The sequence below is a fragment of the Oreochromis aureus genome, linkage group 3 (assembly GCF_013358895.1).
Source record: "Oreochromis aureus strain Israel breed Guangdong linkage group 3, ZZ_aureus, whole genome shotgun sequence".
In the NCBI taxonomy this organism is placed as follows: domain Eukaryota; kingdom Metazoa; phylum Chordata; class Actinopteri; order Cichliformes; family Cichlidae; genus Oreochromis; species Oreochromis aureus.
In genome coordinates, this window is record NC_052944.1 from 36,552,519 (window position 1) to 36,567,783 (window position 15,265).

The 15,265-nt window shown below is 40.4% G+C and overlaps 1 protein-coding gene and 1 pseudogene across 1 annotated transcript; both read left to right on the forward strand.

The window, feature by feature from the left end:
• Positions 1–440: 440 nt before the first annotated feature.
• LOC120433697 (deleted in malignant brain tumors 1 protein-like) lies at positions 441–3,521 on the forward strand (the record flags this gene model as incomplete). Its single annotated transcript, XM_039600417.1, has 4 exons — position 441; positions 483–536; positions 2,758–3,093; positions 3,208–3,521. Coding segments are annotated over 4 exons (705 nt in total), but the record flags the coding sequence as incomplete, so codon positions are not given.
• Positions 3,522–6,852: 3,331 nt separating this feature from the next.
• Positions 6,853–12,131, forward strand: LOC116314231 (annotated as a pseudogene).
• The last annotated feature ends 3,134 nt before the right edge of the window (positions 12,132–15,265 follow it).

Here is a 15,265-nt window from a genome sequence, read left to right on the forward strand (position 1 = left end):
GTGTCAACACTCTGAATGGGGAAACTACTTCTACTACTATAACAACAATTTTTACTACAACTACTTTGGACATTATTCTGACGCCGGTGTCATCTGTTCAGGTCAGAAAACTGTTCGATATGGAACAAACTGCATGCTAATGTGTTATAGTGTGATATGTATCCTATTTTCTTTAAGGGACCGATATTAAAATATAGTTTATGTTATATGTTTTTCATTAAAAGGTCCAATCAGATTGGCTGGACCTGGATCAACTCGATGCTCTGGCAGAGTTGAAGTTTATCACAATAACATCTGGGGAACAGTCTGTGATGATGGCTGGGACTTAAATGATGCTGAGGTGGTTTGCAGACAGTTAAACTGTGGGTCTGCACTGGAAGTCCCTCCATCAGCTCACTTTGGTGCAGGAACTGGACAGATCTGGCTTGACAATGTGACCTGTTCAGGAAATGAAAGTTCTCTAACTGAGTGTCAACACAGTAGATTTGGATCAAACACATGTGAACATGGTCATGATGCTGCTGTCATCTGTTCAGGTGAGATATGCTTTGGAGGATCTGATGAATATTAAACGATGTGAAAACAACCTTTTTTAGACCTCTGTCTTCCACTTATTGGTGTGTTTTATAATGAAGTTCAGTGTGAGCAGCCAAACTGACCTGTGCAATAACCACACTGTGGAGTATTTGAGTGGTGAAATGTTTGCATCTTTCTCTATAAACGCAGCTCAGATCCAGAGAAAAGTAAAGCCATTTTCAAAGAACGCACAATGTTACAGATATCATTTTAACCTTATTAAAGGAAAGTTTTAATATTTTCAAATGCACATTTATGAGAGTGACGTGGAATATATCGTCATAAGGTGTGTATGTGTGTGTTTATGAGATACCACATTCCTAAAATATTTAATAAGCTCTGCAACTTGAACTGTTCTCACTTCTTTCCAGATCTTGTATTTTACACACAGTCTAGTGCTTCAACTTTCTTATTGTGGATTTTCTGCAGTCATAGCAAACTCTCTTCTGCCTCGAATTATGGAGTTGAATGTTTTTCTGGGTCTGATGCAAATCCTTTGGACTTCTTCTAGAGTTTTTTTGTTTGTTTGTTTGTTTGTTTGCTTGTTTGTTTGCTTGTTTAGCGTGAAGCTGTTTTGATTGTCACTATTACATGCCTCAGTTTATTTTTTTTTTTTTTTTTTAAATTGCTTTATTTCAATATCAAAATCCACAATTACAAATACACATAATATAAACACCATGCACAAATTAGTCACATATTGTTTTACATTTTACAATGATAAAAACTCCCACGGCAAGTCGTTACATAGTTTCATATCTCTAGTTTTCCTCGTCCTCAGGTCCGCTACAATATTTTTACATACTACGGAACTACTTATCATTTTTGTTCTATAACCCCTTTAGCCCTTGTTTTCTATATGTGTACATTTATAATGCACATCACCAACCAAAACAATCTTCTTTTATTTCACTCATCTTTCTTTAAACAAACCATATCTTACTGCTTTTGTATTATTTTCAATATCAAATCCGAGTTTATCCATCTTCTGTCTTATTTCAACCGTCCTGTAACATGATATCAACAGATGATCAAGAGTTTCGTCCTCATCACAGTTCTCCATAGGGCATTTCTTTGTAGTAATGAAGCAACTCCACAGAACCACAGCTCTTACTGGGAGGCGTCCGACAGAGATAAGCCACACTGTATCTCTCATGTTCTCGGATATTACTTTGTCATATATGTTTTTAACTATTTTCTGATTTTCTTCTTTTCAGGAAACTTATATTGTATCATACCTTCGTTTTTTTTTTCAGATTGATTTTATTATATATTTATTTTGAATTTAATTCAATTCAATTCAATTTTATTTATATAGCGCCAAATCACAACAAAAGTCGCCTCAAAGGCGCTTTATATTATTACAGCAGATAGCACAATAATAAATACAGAGAAAAGCCCAACAATCATATGACCCCCTATGAGCAAGCACTTTGGCGACAGTGGGAAGGAAAAACTCCCTTTAACAGGAAGAAACCTCCGGCAGAACCAGGCTCAGGGAGGCGGCCATCTGCTGCGACCGGTTGAGGTGAAAGAAGGAAAACAGGATGAAAGACATGCTGTGGAAAGAGACAGAGATTAATAACAGATATGATTCGATGCAGAGAGGTCTATTAACACATAGTGAGTGAGAAAGGTGACTGGAAAGGAAAACTCAATGCATCATGGGAATCCCCGGCAGCCTACGTCTATTGCAGCATAACTAAGGGAGGATTCAGGGTCACCTGGTCCAGCCCTAACTATATGCTTTAGAAAAAGGAAAGTTTTAAGCTTTTAAGTTTTAATTTAATTGTAAAGATTTAAACCACATAGTTTCCACTGATCTACAAAATCCCCGAACACAAGTTTAAAGTATGGCACTCCCGTTCGGGCTCTCCCTTTCATTTTTTCCCACAAGGATTTCTTCCCTTGGATCCAGTGGGTGATTCGCTCTAATGCGCTATATACATTTTTCAAAAGGGAATCATCAAAATGATGCCAAGACCTGGCGCCCTAATCCTCCATTTTCTTTTCCTTTGTACATTAATTTCCTCTGCGTTACTTGCGGTTTGTCCCCAAATCAATTTAGTACATAATTTACTTCCTCAGTTTACCGTTCTGCTGTATCTGGGTTCTATGGCTGGACACTGAAAGCATTCTGTGTTCTGTCCCGTTCATATCTCCTCTGTGTTGTGTTTTCAGATGTGTCTATTCTTTTAACTGGATCTGGATCAACTCAATGTTCTGGCAGAGTTGAAGTTTATCACAATAACAGCTGGGGAACAGTCTGTGATGATGGCTGGGACTTAAATGATGCTGAGGTGGTTTGCAGACAGATAAACTGTGGGTCTGCACTGGAAGTTCCTCCATCAGCTGACTTTGGTGCAGGAACTGGACAGATTTGGCTTGACAATGTGACCTGTTCAGGAAATGAAAGTTCTCTAACTGAGTGTCAACACAATGGATTTGGATCAAACAGATGTGAGCATAGTCAGAATGCTGCTGTCATCTGTTCAGGTGAGAAAACTGTTAGATTTACATGATATTGAAAGTTAGTCTGCTCTTTTGTGCCTTCCACTAAGTCCTTGTTATGTGAGGATGTGTGATAATATTTTTCATGTTCTTTCCTTTTAGATCTGATCAGATTAGCTGGGTCTGGATCTTCTCGATGCGCTGGCAGAGTTGAAATCTTTCACAATAACATCTGGGGAACAGTCTCTGATTGGTACTGGAACTTGAATGATGCTGAGGTGGTTTGCAGACAGTTAAACTGTGGGTCGGCACTAGAAGCTACTCAATCATCTAAATTTGGTGCAGGAACTGGACAGGTCTGGCTCACTGATGTGACCTGTTCAGGAAATGAAAGTTCTCTTACTGAATGTCAACACACTGGATGGGGAAACTACTATTACTACAACTATTACAACCTACTACTACTACTACAACTACTATGGACATTCTTATGATGTTGGTGTCATCTGTTCAGGTGCCAAAACCTTTTGATATGGAACAAATTTCATTTCAGTGTTTTTTAAGTGTTATGCATCTGTATTTTCTTTAAGGGATGTATATTGAACTGTGGCTTGTGTTATGTGTTTTACATTAAAAGGTGAGATCAGATTGGCTGGATCTGGATCAACTCGATGTTCTGGCAGAGTTGAAGTTTATCACAATAACAGCTGGGGACAGTCTGTGATGATGGCTGGGACTTAAGTGATGCTGAGGTGGTTTGCAGACAGATAAACTGTGGGTCAGCACTGGAAATTCCTCCATCAGCTCACTTTGGTGCAGGAACTGGACAGATTTGGCTTGACCATGTGACCTGTTCAGGAAATGAAAGTTCTCTAACTGAGTGTCAGCACAGTGGATTTGGATCAAACACATGTGAACATGATCATGATGCTGCTGTCATCTGTTCAGGTGAGAAAAATGCTAGAAAGAGATGATATTGCAAGTTAAGATGCATGTAATCTTATTTTTGACGTAAGGACAAATGTAAAAGTTTTCATTGTTCTTTGCCTTTAGATCTGATCAGATTAGCTGGATCTGGATCATCTCGATGCTCTGGAAGAGTTGAAATCTTGTACAATAACATCTGGGGAACAGTCTCTGATTTTAACTGGGACTTAAATAATGCTGAGGTGGTTTGCAGACAGATAAACTGTGGGTCGGCACTACAAGCTCCTCGATCAGCTTACTTTGGTCCAGGAACTGGACAGATCTGGCTCAGTGGTGTGAGCTGTTCAGGAAATGAAAGTTCTCTAACTGAGTGTCAACACTCTGAATGGGGAAACTACTTCTACTACTATAACAACAATTTTACTACAACTACTTTGGACATTATTCTGGACGCGGTGTCATCTGTTCAGGTCAGAAAACTGTTCGATATGGAACAAACTGCATGCTAATGTGTTATAGTGTGATATGTATCCTATTTTCTTTAAGGGACCGATATTAAAATATAGTTTATGTTATATGTTTTTTCATTAAAAGGTCCAATCAGATTGGCTGGACCTGGATCAACTTCGATGCTCTGGCAGAGTTGAAGTTTATCACAATAACATCTGGGGAACAGTCTGTGATGATGGCTGGGACTTAAATGATGCTGAGGTGGTTTGCAGACAGTTAAACTGTGGGTCTGCACTGGAAGTCCCTCCATCAGCTGACTTTGGTGCAGGAACTGGACAGATCTGGCTTGACAATGTGACCTGTTCAGGAAATGAAAGTTCTCTAACTGAGTGTCAACACAGTAGATTTGGATCAAACACATGTGAACATGGTCATGATGCTGCTGTCATCTGTTCAGGTGAGATATGCTTTGGAGGATCTGATGAATATTAAAGCGATGTGAAAACAACCTTTTTAGACCTCTGTCTTCCACTTATTGGTGTGTTTTATAATGAAGTTCAGTGTGAGCAGCCAAACTGACCTGTGCAATAACCACACTGTGGAGTATTTGAGTGGTGAAATGTTTGCATCTTTCTCTATAAACGCAGCTCAGATCCAGAGAAAAGTAAAGCCATTTTTAAAGAACGCACAATGTTACAGATATCATTTTAACCTTATTAAAGGAAAGTTTTAATATTTTCAAATGCACATTTATGAGAGTGACGTGGAATATATCGTCATAAGGTGTGTGTGTGTGTATGTGTGTGTGTGTGTGTTTATGAGATACCACATTCCTAAAATATTTAATAAGCTCTGCAACTTGAACTGTTCTCACTTCTTTCCAGATCTTGTATTTTACACACAGTCTAGTGCTTCAACTTTCTTATTGTGGATTTTCTGCAGTCATAGCAAACTCTCTTCTGCCTCGAATTATGGAGTTGAATGTTTTTCTGGGTCGGAAGCAAATCCTTTGGACTTCTTCTAGAGTTTGTTTGTTTGTTTGTTTAGCATGAAGCTATTTTGATTGTCACTATTACATGCCTCAGTTTACCGTTCTGCTGTATCTGGGTTCTATGGCTGGACACTGAAAGCATTCTGTTCTGTCCCGTTCATATCTCCTCTGTGTTGTGTTTTCAGATGTGTCTATTCTTTTAACTGGATCTGGATCAACTCAATGTTCTGGCAGAGTTGAAGTTTATCACAGTAACATCTGGGGAACAGTCTGTGATGATGGCTGGGACTTAAATGATGCTGAGGTGGTTTGCAGACAGATAAACTGTGGGTCTGCACTGGAAGTTCCTCCATCAGCTCACTTTGGTGCAGAAACTGGACAGATTTGGCTTGACAATGTGACCTGTTCAGGAAATGAAAGTTCTCTAACTGAGTGTCAACACAATGGATTTGGATCAAACAGATGTGAGCATAGTCAGAATGCTGCTGTCATCTGTTCAGGTGAGAAAACTGTTAGATTTACATGATATTGAAAGTTAGTCTGCTCTTTTGTGCCTTCCACTAAGTCCTTGTTATGTGAGGATGTGTGATAATATTTTTCATGTTCTTTCCCTTTTAGATCTGATCAGATTAGCTGGGTCTGGATCTTCTCGATGCTCTGGCAGAGTTGAAATCTTTCACAATAACATCTGGGGAACAGTCTCTGATTGGTACTGGAATTTGAATGATGCTGAGGTGGTTTGCAGACAGTTAAACTGTGGGTCGGCACTAGAAGCTACTCAATCATCTAAATTTGGTGCAGGAACTGGACAGGTCTGGCTCACTGATGTGACCTGTTCAGGAAATGAAAGTTCTCTTACTGAATGTCAACACACTGGATGGGGAAACTACTATTACTACAACTATTACAACTACTACTACTACTACTACTACTATGGACATTCTTATGACGTTGGTGTCATCTGTTCAGGTGCCAAAACTTTTTGATATGGAACAAATTTCATTTCAGTGTTTTTTTAAGTGTTATGCATCTGCAATTTCTTTAAGGGATGATATTAAAATATAGTACTACAATAGACATTATTATGATGTTGGTGTCATCTTTTTAGGTGAAAAATATAGACAAATGTAGATATTTAGCAAACTTTCTGCCAATGTGTTTTTCCTTGTCATTCCTCTGTTTTTTTTTTCTTAATTGATATCTATTAAAGTATATTTAATGTCAATTCTTTTATCTAAAAGGTATGATCAGATTAGCTGGATCAACTGAGTTCTCTAGTAGAGTTGACGCTTTTCACAATAATATATGGGGAACAGTTTGTGATGATCGCTGGGACAGGCTTAAACTATGCTGGGACTGGCTATAACCATTGTTGTCTTTATGGGTGGACGTAGTTTTTCTGAAATTAATTTAGGTTGATCAGACATGTTAAAACAAAAACCACAAAACAGAACATTATGGTTTATTACAGCAACTGCGCGTGTAAAGGGACTATTACAGTTTGCTGTGATTTATCGCCTTTGGGTTTGCATCAGCAAGGTCATTCAGCATAAACCAATACTCAACCAAGCATGCTGAGCTACCCACTGTGGCATTTTTAATATTTACAATTAGCATTGATCTCTTCTTTTCAGCGTGCGGCAGGGCCGTGGAAAACTCAGGAAGTTGGCCCTGGCAGGTCACTATAGACCACAATGGACAGTTTTTGTGTGGAGGGTCCCTAATCACCAACCAGTTTGTGCTAACAGCTGCTTCCTGCATATCAAGGTGAGTCGATATTACCAGTTTACAGTTTTGGTGATGATGATGTTATACATGACATTTAAGTGGCAAGTTATGTTTTCTCTACTGTGACCTTTAGTAACGTGACAGAGGTACATCTGGGCCGCCACACCCAGTCAGATTTAAGCTACGGCAAAGTGTCTCAGACAGTGGAAGACGTAATCTGTCATCCTGCATTCAACAACGGCACATACGAGAACGACATTTGTCTTCTGAAGCTGTCGGCTCCTGTAACTTTCACAGACTACATTCAGCCAATCTGCTTAGCCTCAGAAAACAGCACTTTCTACAACGGGACCAGCAGCTGGGTCCCTGATTTTACTGAAACTGGTAACTTACAAAATGTTAATTTCATATACCAGGAGTTTAAAGGATTATTTTCTAATTCTTCTGTTTTATTTTTACAATTAGGTAACGGTTCCTTCCCAAACATCTTGCGGGAGGTAAATGCACCAGTGGTGGGAAACAGAGTGTCAGTGCTACTATGAAGGTTACAAAGCAATCACAGAGAACATGATCTGTGCTGGGCTCCAAGCTGGAGAGAAGGACTCATGTCAGGTGACCACCAAGATTTATTTATACTGTCATGCCTTTTTTGGTGCTCTGAGAATTATATATTACTTTCTTTTTCTTGTTATTATGTCAATTTCACTGATATTACACACTGTTAGCTTTCATGGCTTGCCCAAAATCATTTACTACTCATTCATTTGAATTTCAGCACTGCTGGATACAGTGGGATGCAAAAGTTCGGGCAACCTTGTTAATAGTCATTATTTTCCTGTATAAATCGTTGGTTGTTACAATAAAAAAGGTCAATTAAATATATCATATAGGAGACACACAGTGATATTTGAGAAGTGAAATGAAGTTTATTGGATTTTCAGAAAGTGTGCAATAATTGTTTAAACAAAATCAGGCAGGTACATAAATTTGGGCACTGTTGTCATTTTATTGATTCCAAAATCTTTAGAACTAATTATTGGAACTCAAGTTGGCTTGGTAAGCTCTGTGACCCCTGACCTACATACACAGGTGAATCCAGTAATGAGAAAGAGTATTTAAGGGGGTCAACTGTAAGTGTCCCTCCTCTTTTAATTGTCTTTGAAGAGTAGCAACATGGGGGTCCGAAAACAACTCTCAAATGACCTGAAGACAAAGATTGATCACCATCATGGTTTAAGGGAAGGATACAGAAAGCTGTCTCAGAGATTTAAGGTGTCTGTTTCCACAGTTAGGAACATATTGAGAAAATGGAAGACCACAGGCTCAGTTCAAGTTCAGGCACAAAGTGGCAGACCAAGAAAAATCTCGGATGGACAGAAGCGATGAATAGTGAGAACAGCCAGAGTCAACCCACAGACCAGCACCAAAGACCTACAACATCATCTTGCAGCAGATGGAGTCACTGTGCATCGTTCAACCATTCGGTGCACTTTACACAAGGAGATGCAGTGTGTGAGAGTGATGCAGAGGAAGCCTTTTCTCCACCCACAGCATAAACAGAGCCGCTTGAGGTATGCTAAAGCACATTTGGACAAGCCAGCTTCATTCTGGAATAAGGTGCTGTGGACTGATGAAACTAAAATTGAGTTATTTGGGCATGACAAGGGGCGTTATGCAAGGAGGAAAAAGAACACAGCATTCCAAGAAAAACACCTGCTACCTACAGTAAAATATGGTGGTGGTTCCATCATGCTGTGGGGCTGTGTGGACAGTGCAGGGACTGGGAATCTTGTCAAAGTTGAGGGACACATGGATTCCACTCAGTATCAGCAAATTCTGGAGACCAATGTCAAGGAATCGGTGAGAAAGCTGAAGCTGCGCTGAGGCTGGATCTTTCAACAAGACAACGACCCGAAACACTGCTCAAAATCCACTAAGGCATTCATGCAGAGGAACAAGTACAACGTTCTGGAATGGCCATCTCAGTCCCCAGACCTGAATATTATTGAAAATCTGTGGTGTGAGTTAAAGAGAGCTGTCCATGCTCGGAAGCCATCAAACCTGAATGAACTAGAGATGTTTTTATAGAGGAATGGTCCAAAATACCTTCAACCACAATCCAGACTCTCATTGGAACCTACAGGAAGCGTTTAGAGGCTGTAATTTCTGCAAAAGGCGGATCTACTAAATATTGATTTCATTTCTTTTTTTGTGGTGCCCAAATTTATGCACCTGTCTGATTTTGTTTAAATAATTATTGCACACTTTCTGTAAATTCAGTAAACTTCATTTCACTTCTCAAATATCACTGTGTGTGTCTCCTATATGCAGTGTTGGGAAGGTTACTTTTAAAATGTATTCCACTACAGATTACAAAATACATGCCCAAAATGTATTTTGTAACGTATTCCGTTACGTTATTCAATGAGCGTAATGTATTCTGAATACTTTGGTTTACTTAATACATTATAATGCTTTTTACAACTACATGAATGTACAATTGCTGTGTGATTTATTACTGTTACTGAAGGTCCGTAGCTCTGAACCGTAGTAAAGGGACCTCTGGCTAATACGGTGGGTTCTGTGTCGGGCTTGTAGCCGAAAACTAGCTTTACTTTGTTGTCTGGGTCAACTTTGCTTGCGAGAGACAGAGAGAGGCTTTGAAAGGCTGCTCCAACGGAACTTATTGTTTCGGAGGAAAACATGAACACAGTGTACAGCCGAGTCTTAATAGCTTACCTACAACTGGGCTCGTCAGACACTCTTCTTGGCTGCAGTGGTTATTATGATATTTACATGCTTCCAGCTGCTGTTTTTGCTCGATGACAGCTCGGACTTTTCGACTCTCCTTTTTCTCCCTCCTCGCGCTCACAGACACATAATGTGTATGGCAATCCATTCTCCCTGCAGCACGGACTACACTGCCCATGAAGCTACATTCTTTAGGGCGATACCTGTACCAGCATTCTGCCTATTAGCTTAGCACAACAACAACAACAACAACAAAAAGGCGCTCTCTCACCCAGGAAATACACAGTCGCAGAGCGAGAGCGTCACCCTGTAACCATGGCAACGTAACGCTGCTGCCTGGAACAACAGAACGTAGCTGTCAAACAAACCCAAACAGTCCTGACCCGCGACAATATGAAACAGGGAAGTACCGCCGTGTAATCCATTTATTTCAGCAAAGTAACTGTATTCTAAATACCACCTTTTTAAACGGTAACTGTAACGGAATACAGTTACTCATATTTTGTATTTTAAATGGGTAACGGCGGTACATGTATTCCGTTACTCCCCAACACTGCCTATATGATATATTCAAGTGACATTTTTGATTGTAACAACCAACGATTTATACAGGAAAATAACTGCTATTAACAAGGTTGCCCAAACTTTTGCATCCCACTGTACATCTGTAGCATAAAAAATACCTTCCAAAATCATCTGGGAAAATTTCTATCGGTGACATAATGTTGGTAAAAGGACTAAGCTCCTTAGTTCAACTTGTCAACCAGATAAAGAGTCTTTAAATATAACTCTCAACTGAGACTGTTCAGTGTCTGCCTAGTTTTTCAACACTGGAAGAAACCTCTTTGTCAAAAGTAACCAAGTCTTCAATATATTTATGATTAGCATGCTAGCTATTAAGGAACAGAATACACAACTGGTTCATACTTAGAGATTTTTATTTTATTTTGATGTGGGCTGACGGTTTCATCTTGTTGACTGTCTTTATGACAGTCAAAGCTAATTACACACCCACTGATAGAATAATAGTTCATGTCAGATAAAGTGAATGTTTTTTTTTCATAACTCTCAGTGCGGTAAGCAAATGACATGTTAGTTTGATGTTTACATGCTTCAGCAGGATCAAAACAGAGATAGGTATATCTACAAAATATCACTGTGTCTTAACAACTTTCACTTTTTTATTATCACAGGGAAACTCGGGAGGACCATTAATGACAAAGAGAGGATTTGCGTGGGTTCAAAGTGGAGTTGTGAGTACTGATGATGGCTGCGCCCAACCTGTAAGACCTGCAGTCTTCACTCGTGTGTCAGAATACCAGAATTGGATCAGTGACACCGTCACTGGAATGAAACCAAACTTTGTTACCTTCACCTCCCCGGGCACTGACAATGACTTATACTTTACCTGTCCAACATTGTCATCTTCCACTGTCCCTCCTACTGTCCCCATCACTATCCCTACCACTGTCCCCACCACTGTCCCTCCCACTGTCCCCATCACTATCCCTCCTACTGTCCCCGACACTGTCCCTACCACTGTCCCTCCCACTGTCCCCATCACTATCCCTCCTACTGTCCCCGACACTGTCCCTACCACTGTCCCTCCTACTGTCCCTACCACTACCTCCACAGATGACAGTGTCTTTGACAGTGGTGAAAACCTGACCCACTTCACTCACTTTGCCTCACTCTGTGTTTTTGCTGTCTTGCTCCATGCATTTGTTAAAAGTGGTGGAATGTAACTAAACATATTTACCCAAGTCTTGTACTTGAATACACACTTTAAATACTTTTACTAGTAATGTGATTGTACTTTGCGTTAATGGCATTTTATAAATTTGAGGTGAATTGTAATCTTTCTCTCTAATATATTCATAGAACAGTGATTAAATATTTTCACCCCAATTTTTTTTATTTCAAAGTGGTAAATGTTTTGTTGTTCCAGTTTCTCAAATATGGTGATTTAGTGGACTTTCTTACTTAGTTACTTTAATGTTGTGATTATATCAATACTTTTTAATCATTTTTCAAGTTTTGACTACTGGACAAATTGAGAATGTAAAGGTGTTATTGACTTCTGTGATTGTTTTTTTCACAAATCAAATCATTTTTAGTAATTATGGGAAGTGAAAGGATAAAATATTGTTAGCACACATGGGGTTATTTCTGTGTTTTGGGAAAAGTGTGATGTAACTTGATGAAACTCTTTTAAAATGTGAAATTTTGGGGTATAAAGATATCTTTATTGATTAAAACATGCATAAGAAGCTTTGATGTTAATATATTCTTTAATTCACTTTTTAACATTTTTACACAGCAGAATAAGTCTGCAACACTCACAGACTGTCATCTTGACTGCTGCTCAGCTGGTAGAACCACAAAACAACAACTAAATGCAGTGATGGGAATAACAGGGTTATAAGTAACGGCGTTATTTTTTTCAGTAACGAGTAATCTAACTAATTAATATTTATATCATTAAAATGCCATTACCATTACTAACAAGGAAATGTGGTGTGGTCACGTTACTATTTTTCAGCAAACAGACGATTGAAGCTGTCTTCAGCTTACCGCACTTTATATCAGTTGCACGGAAGTAGCTGTCTACGTCAGTAATCTGGGCTTAGCTTTAAGCAGCTGCGCGCACTGCCACGCACAGCAATAGCTTTCTGGCAAACGATCACTTCTTGGTAGTAATGGGCGATACAACTGGTTCCCTTTCTGATCCGATACAAAGTAAAAATCAGTGTGGTATAGACGATACTGATCCGATAGCGATACTTTGTACAAAAACGTAATGTTTTATTGTATTTCAAATTATAGCTTCATAATGATTACATGACATCAGACTACATATTATTGCTTAATAATGTGGAATTATCATATAGAAATTAAAAACCTTAAGTTGTGCAATATTTGAACTTGTTGCCTGCTGTTTTGTATTTGTTCTTAGGGTTTGAGTCGTGTGTTTAGTGTTTCTGTTATCCTTACCTGTGACAGTGACAGTACGACGCAACCACAAAAATGGATCCAGCAGATTCTGTGAGGGGGCGTCGCTCACCCTTCGATGGGACCCGGCTAGCCCTTGGAGGTCCTCCATGCTACTGTTCCTCACTCACAGCCTACCCTTCAGCCCAGCCATCTGTTTCCTCCCCTCGGACGCCAGCACCCCGGTCTCGTAGAAAATGCTCCACCCGGCCCCGGGAGGATTACTATGAGTCCGTGAGCAGCCAGGTCACGCCTGCACAGGCGTTCTATAAAATGTTGGGTATTATCATCGTGCCACTCAGCTGTCCCAGCGCTTCCACACTGCAGCAGGAACAGCCACAACGGAGTTTTTCTTCATCGCCTTCAAGCACTCCTGCTTCCCCTTCCACAGGGACGCGGCATATGTATGTGCAACCGGCACCCCCAACTCCAACGAGAGTCCAACTTCCCTCAGGGACGTCTAGCGGGGGTGTGTGACAAAGACTCCATTCTGCCCCCTTTTGTGTCAAGGGATAAACAGACTGTTTTCCCCAAGACTGCTAACACCAGCTTTATGAACTCCAGAGCTTGTGTTCCTCCTGTTCGTGATAATAAAAGGAGTGTTCATTTTGAGAATAATTACATCTCTCTGGGCTCTAAAGACTGTGCAACTTATGTCCCTTCTGAGCCAAGTGTTGTAAAGACTGTTTCTTCTGAGACTGCTTTGCATTCTAATGCATGCTCTATTAAGGACTCTATTTGTTTTGCCCCTTCTAAGCCCAAATTAATTTCTAGTGACTCTGTTTACCGTGAGCCTGGTAACTTTGTGTCAGTTACTTCCCAGCCTGTAGTTCTGTCTCCAGCACAGTCTACTGTCCACCCATTAGTTCACTCATCAGTTCAGTCATTAGCTGCACCACCTGTCCTGCCTTTACCTCCTCCTGTTATTAGGGCTATGTCAGCACAACCCTCAAAGGACTGTTTTTCAACCACTGTTTCTAAGCATAAAGACAAACCTGTCAACAATGGAAAGGTTCCTCAAAAGCTGGCTGTGACTCACTCCAGGGCCTCCCCAGAGGCTGAGTTTCAGCCCTCAACCCACTCTGGACCCCTGGGGGCTAAGAACCCAGCTGAGGACTGCACCTGGCTGTCACTGCCTGAGCAGGTACAATGCTCCGCACAGCTGCAGTCTGCTCTGTGTTTGCCAGAGGCCCATGTGCCTGCTGGTTCTGCTCTGTGTTTGCTAGAGGCCCCCGTACCTGCTGGTTCTGCTCTGTGTTCACCAGAGGCCCCTGTGCCTGCTGGTTCTGTTCTGTACCTGCCAGAGGTCTCTGTGCCAACTGGCCCTGAATCTGCCTCCGCTGAAGCAGCTTGCTTCCACTGGGGCCTCCGAGGAGCCTGTCCAGCCATCACCGTCATCACATGACCACTTCAAGATGCCAAAGCAACAAGGTGATATATACCAGTTTTTAAATTGTGAAAAAATGTACAATGCCGACCAATCAAAAAATGATATGGCAACGTGACATTTGGTTGTTTAGAAAGAGGGGTAGTTTAAGGAGTGATGGTTAGGGAGAGAGAGAGTGTGACTTTTGAGATGTGTGACATTTGTGACGTTTAGCACGTTTGTAGTGTGTAGTTAGTGTGTTGTCCTGTGTAGTTAGTGTGTAGTGTAGTGGATAGTAGTGATGTGTAGGTCGCGAACGAAACAGGTCTAAGAGCCGACTCTTTGAAGTGAACGACGCGAGCCGGCTCCTTATTGGGAGCAGTGGTTTTTTTTTTTTCTTTCTCTCACCTACTCACACATTTTTTTTTCCGCTTCATTCCACACGCAAGTCTTGTGCTTGCGCTGGCCAGAGGGGAGAGGGGCGGTAGTTACACTCGCAGTAGCACAGGAACAGCGCAGCAGTTAAAGAAAGAGAAAGAGAGCCAGGGACAACAACGTCCCATTAGAAAGGTATAGTAATCATTTACAACTATTTTCAGTTGCGGATGATAAAGGATTCAGAAAGTTTATTCATGCAGGCCTATATGACAAAGAACATGCTTCTCCTTTTTGTGTTCATATTTTAATTTATGTTTGTGTTGTGGTTTGCAGTGTTTTGTGTTTTTTCACTTTAAATTTGTTTAAAAGGAAAAAGCTGAAAATTTAAATAGTTAAAAGTTGAAATGTAAATAGTTGGTTTTTGTAGCATTATGTTTCACTATTTAATTGTCTGCTTATATTACATATAAAAATGTGATGAGGGCTGTTGGGTTTATTCAGACACAAACTCCGCAAAAACAGAGAAAACCAACTGCATGCAAAACAAGACAAGACAGCGCTCTTTGTGTTTTGGCTTGCAAGGTGGCCAAGGTCAAGAGCTGCTCACCCTTCACTTGAACTTAGCCAACCTCGGCCTGACTTCTCTCTTCTGCCTC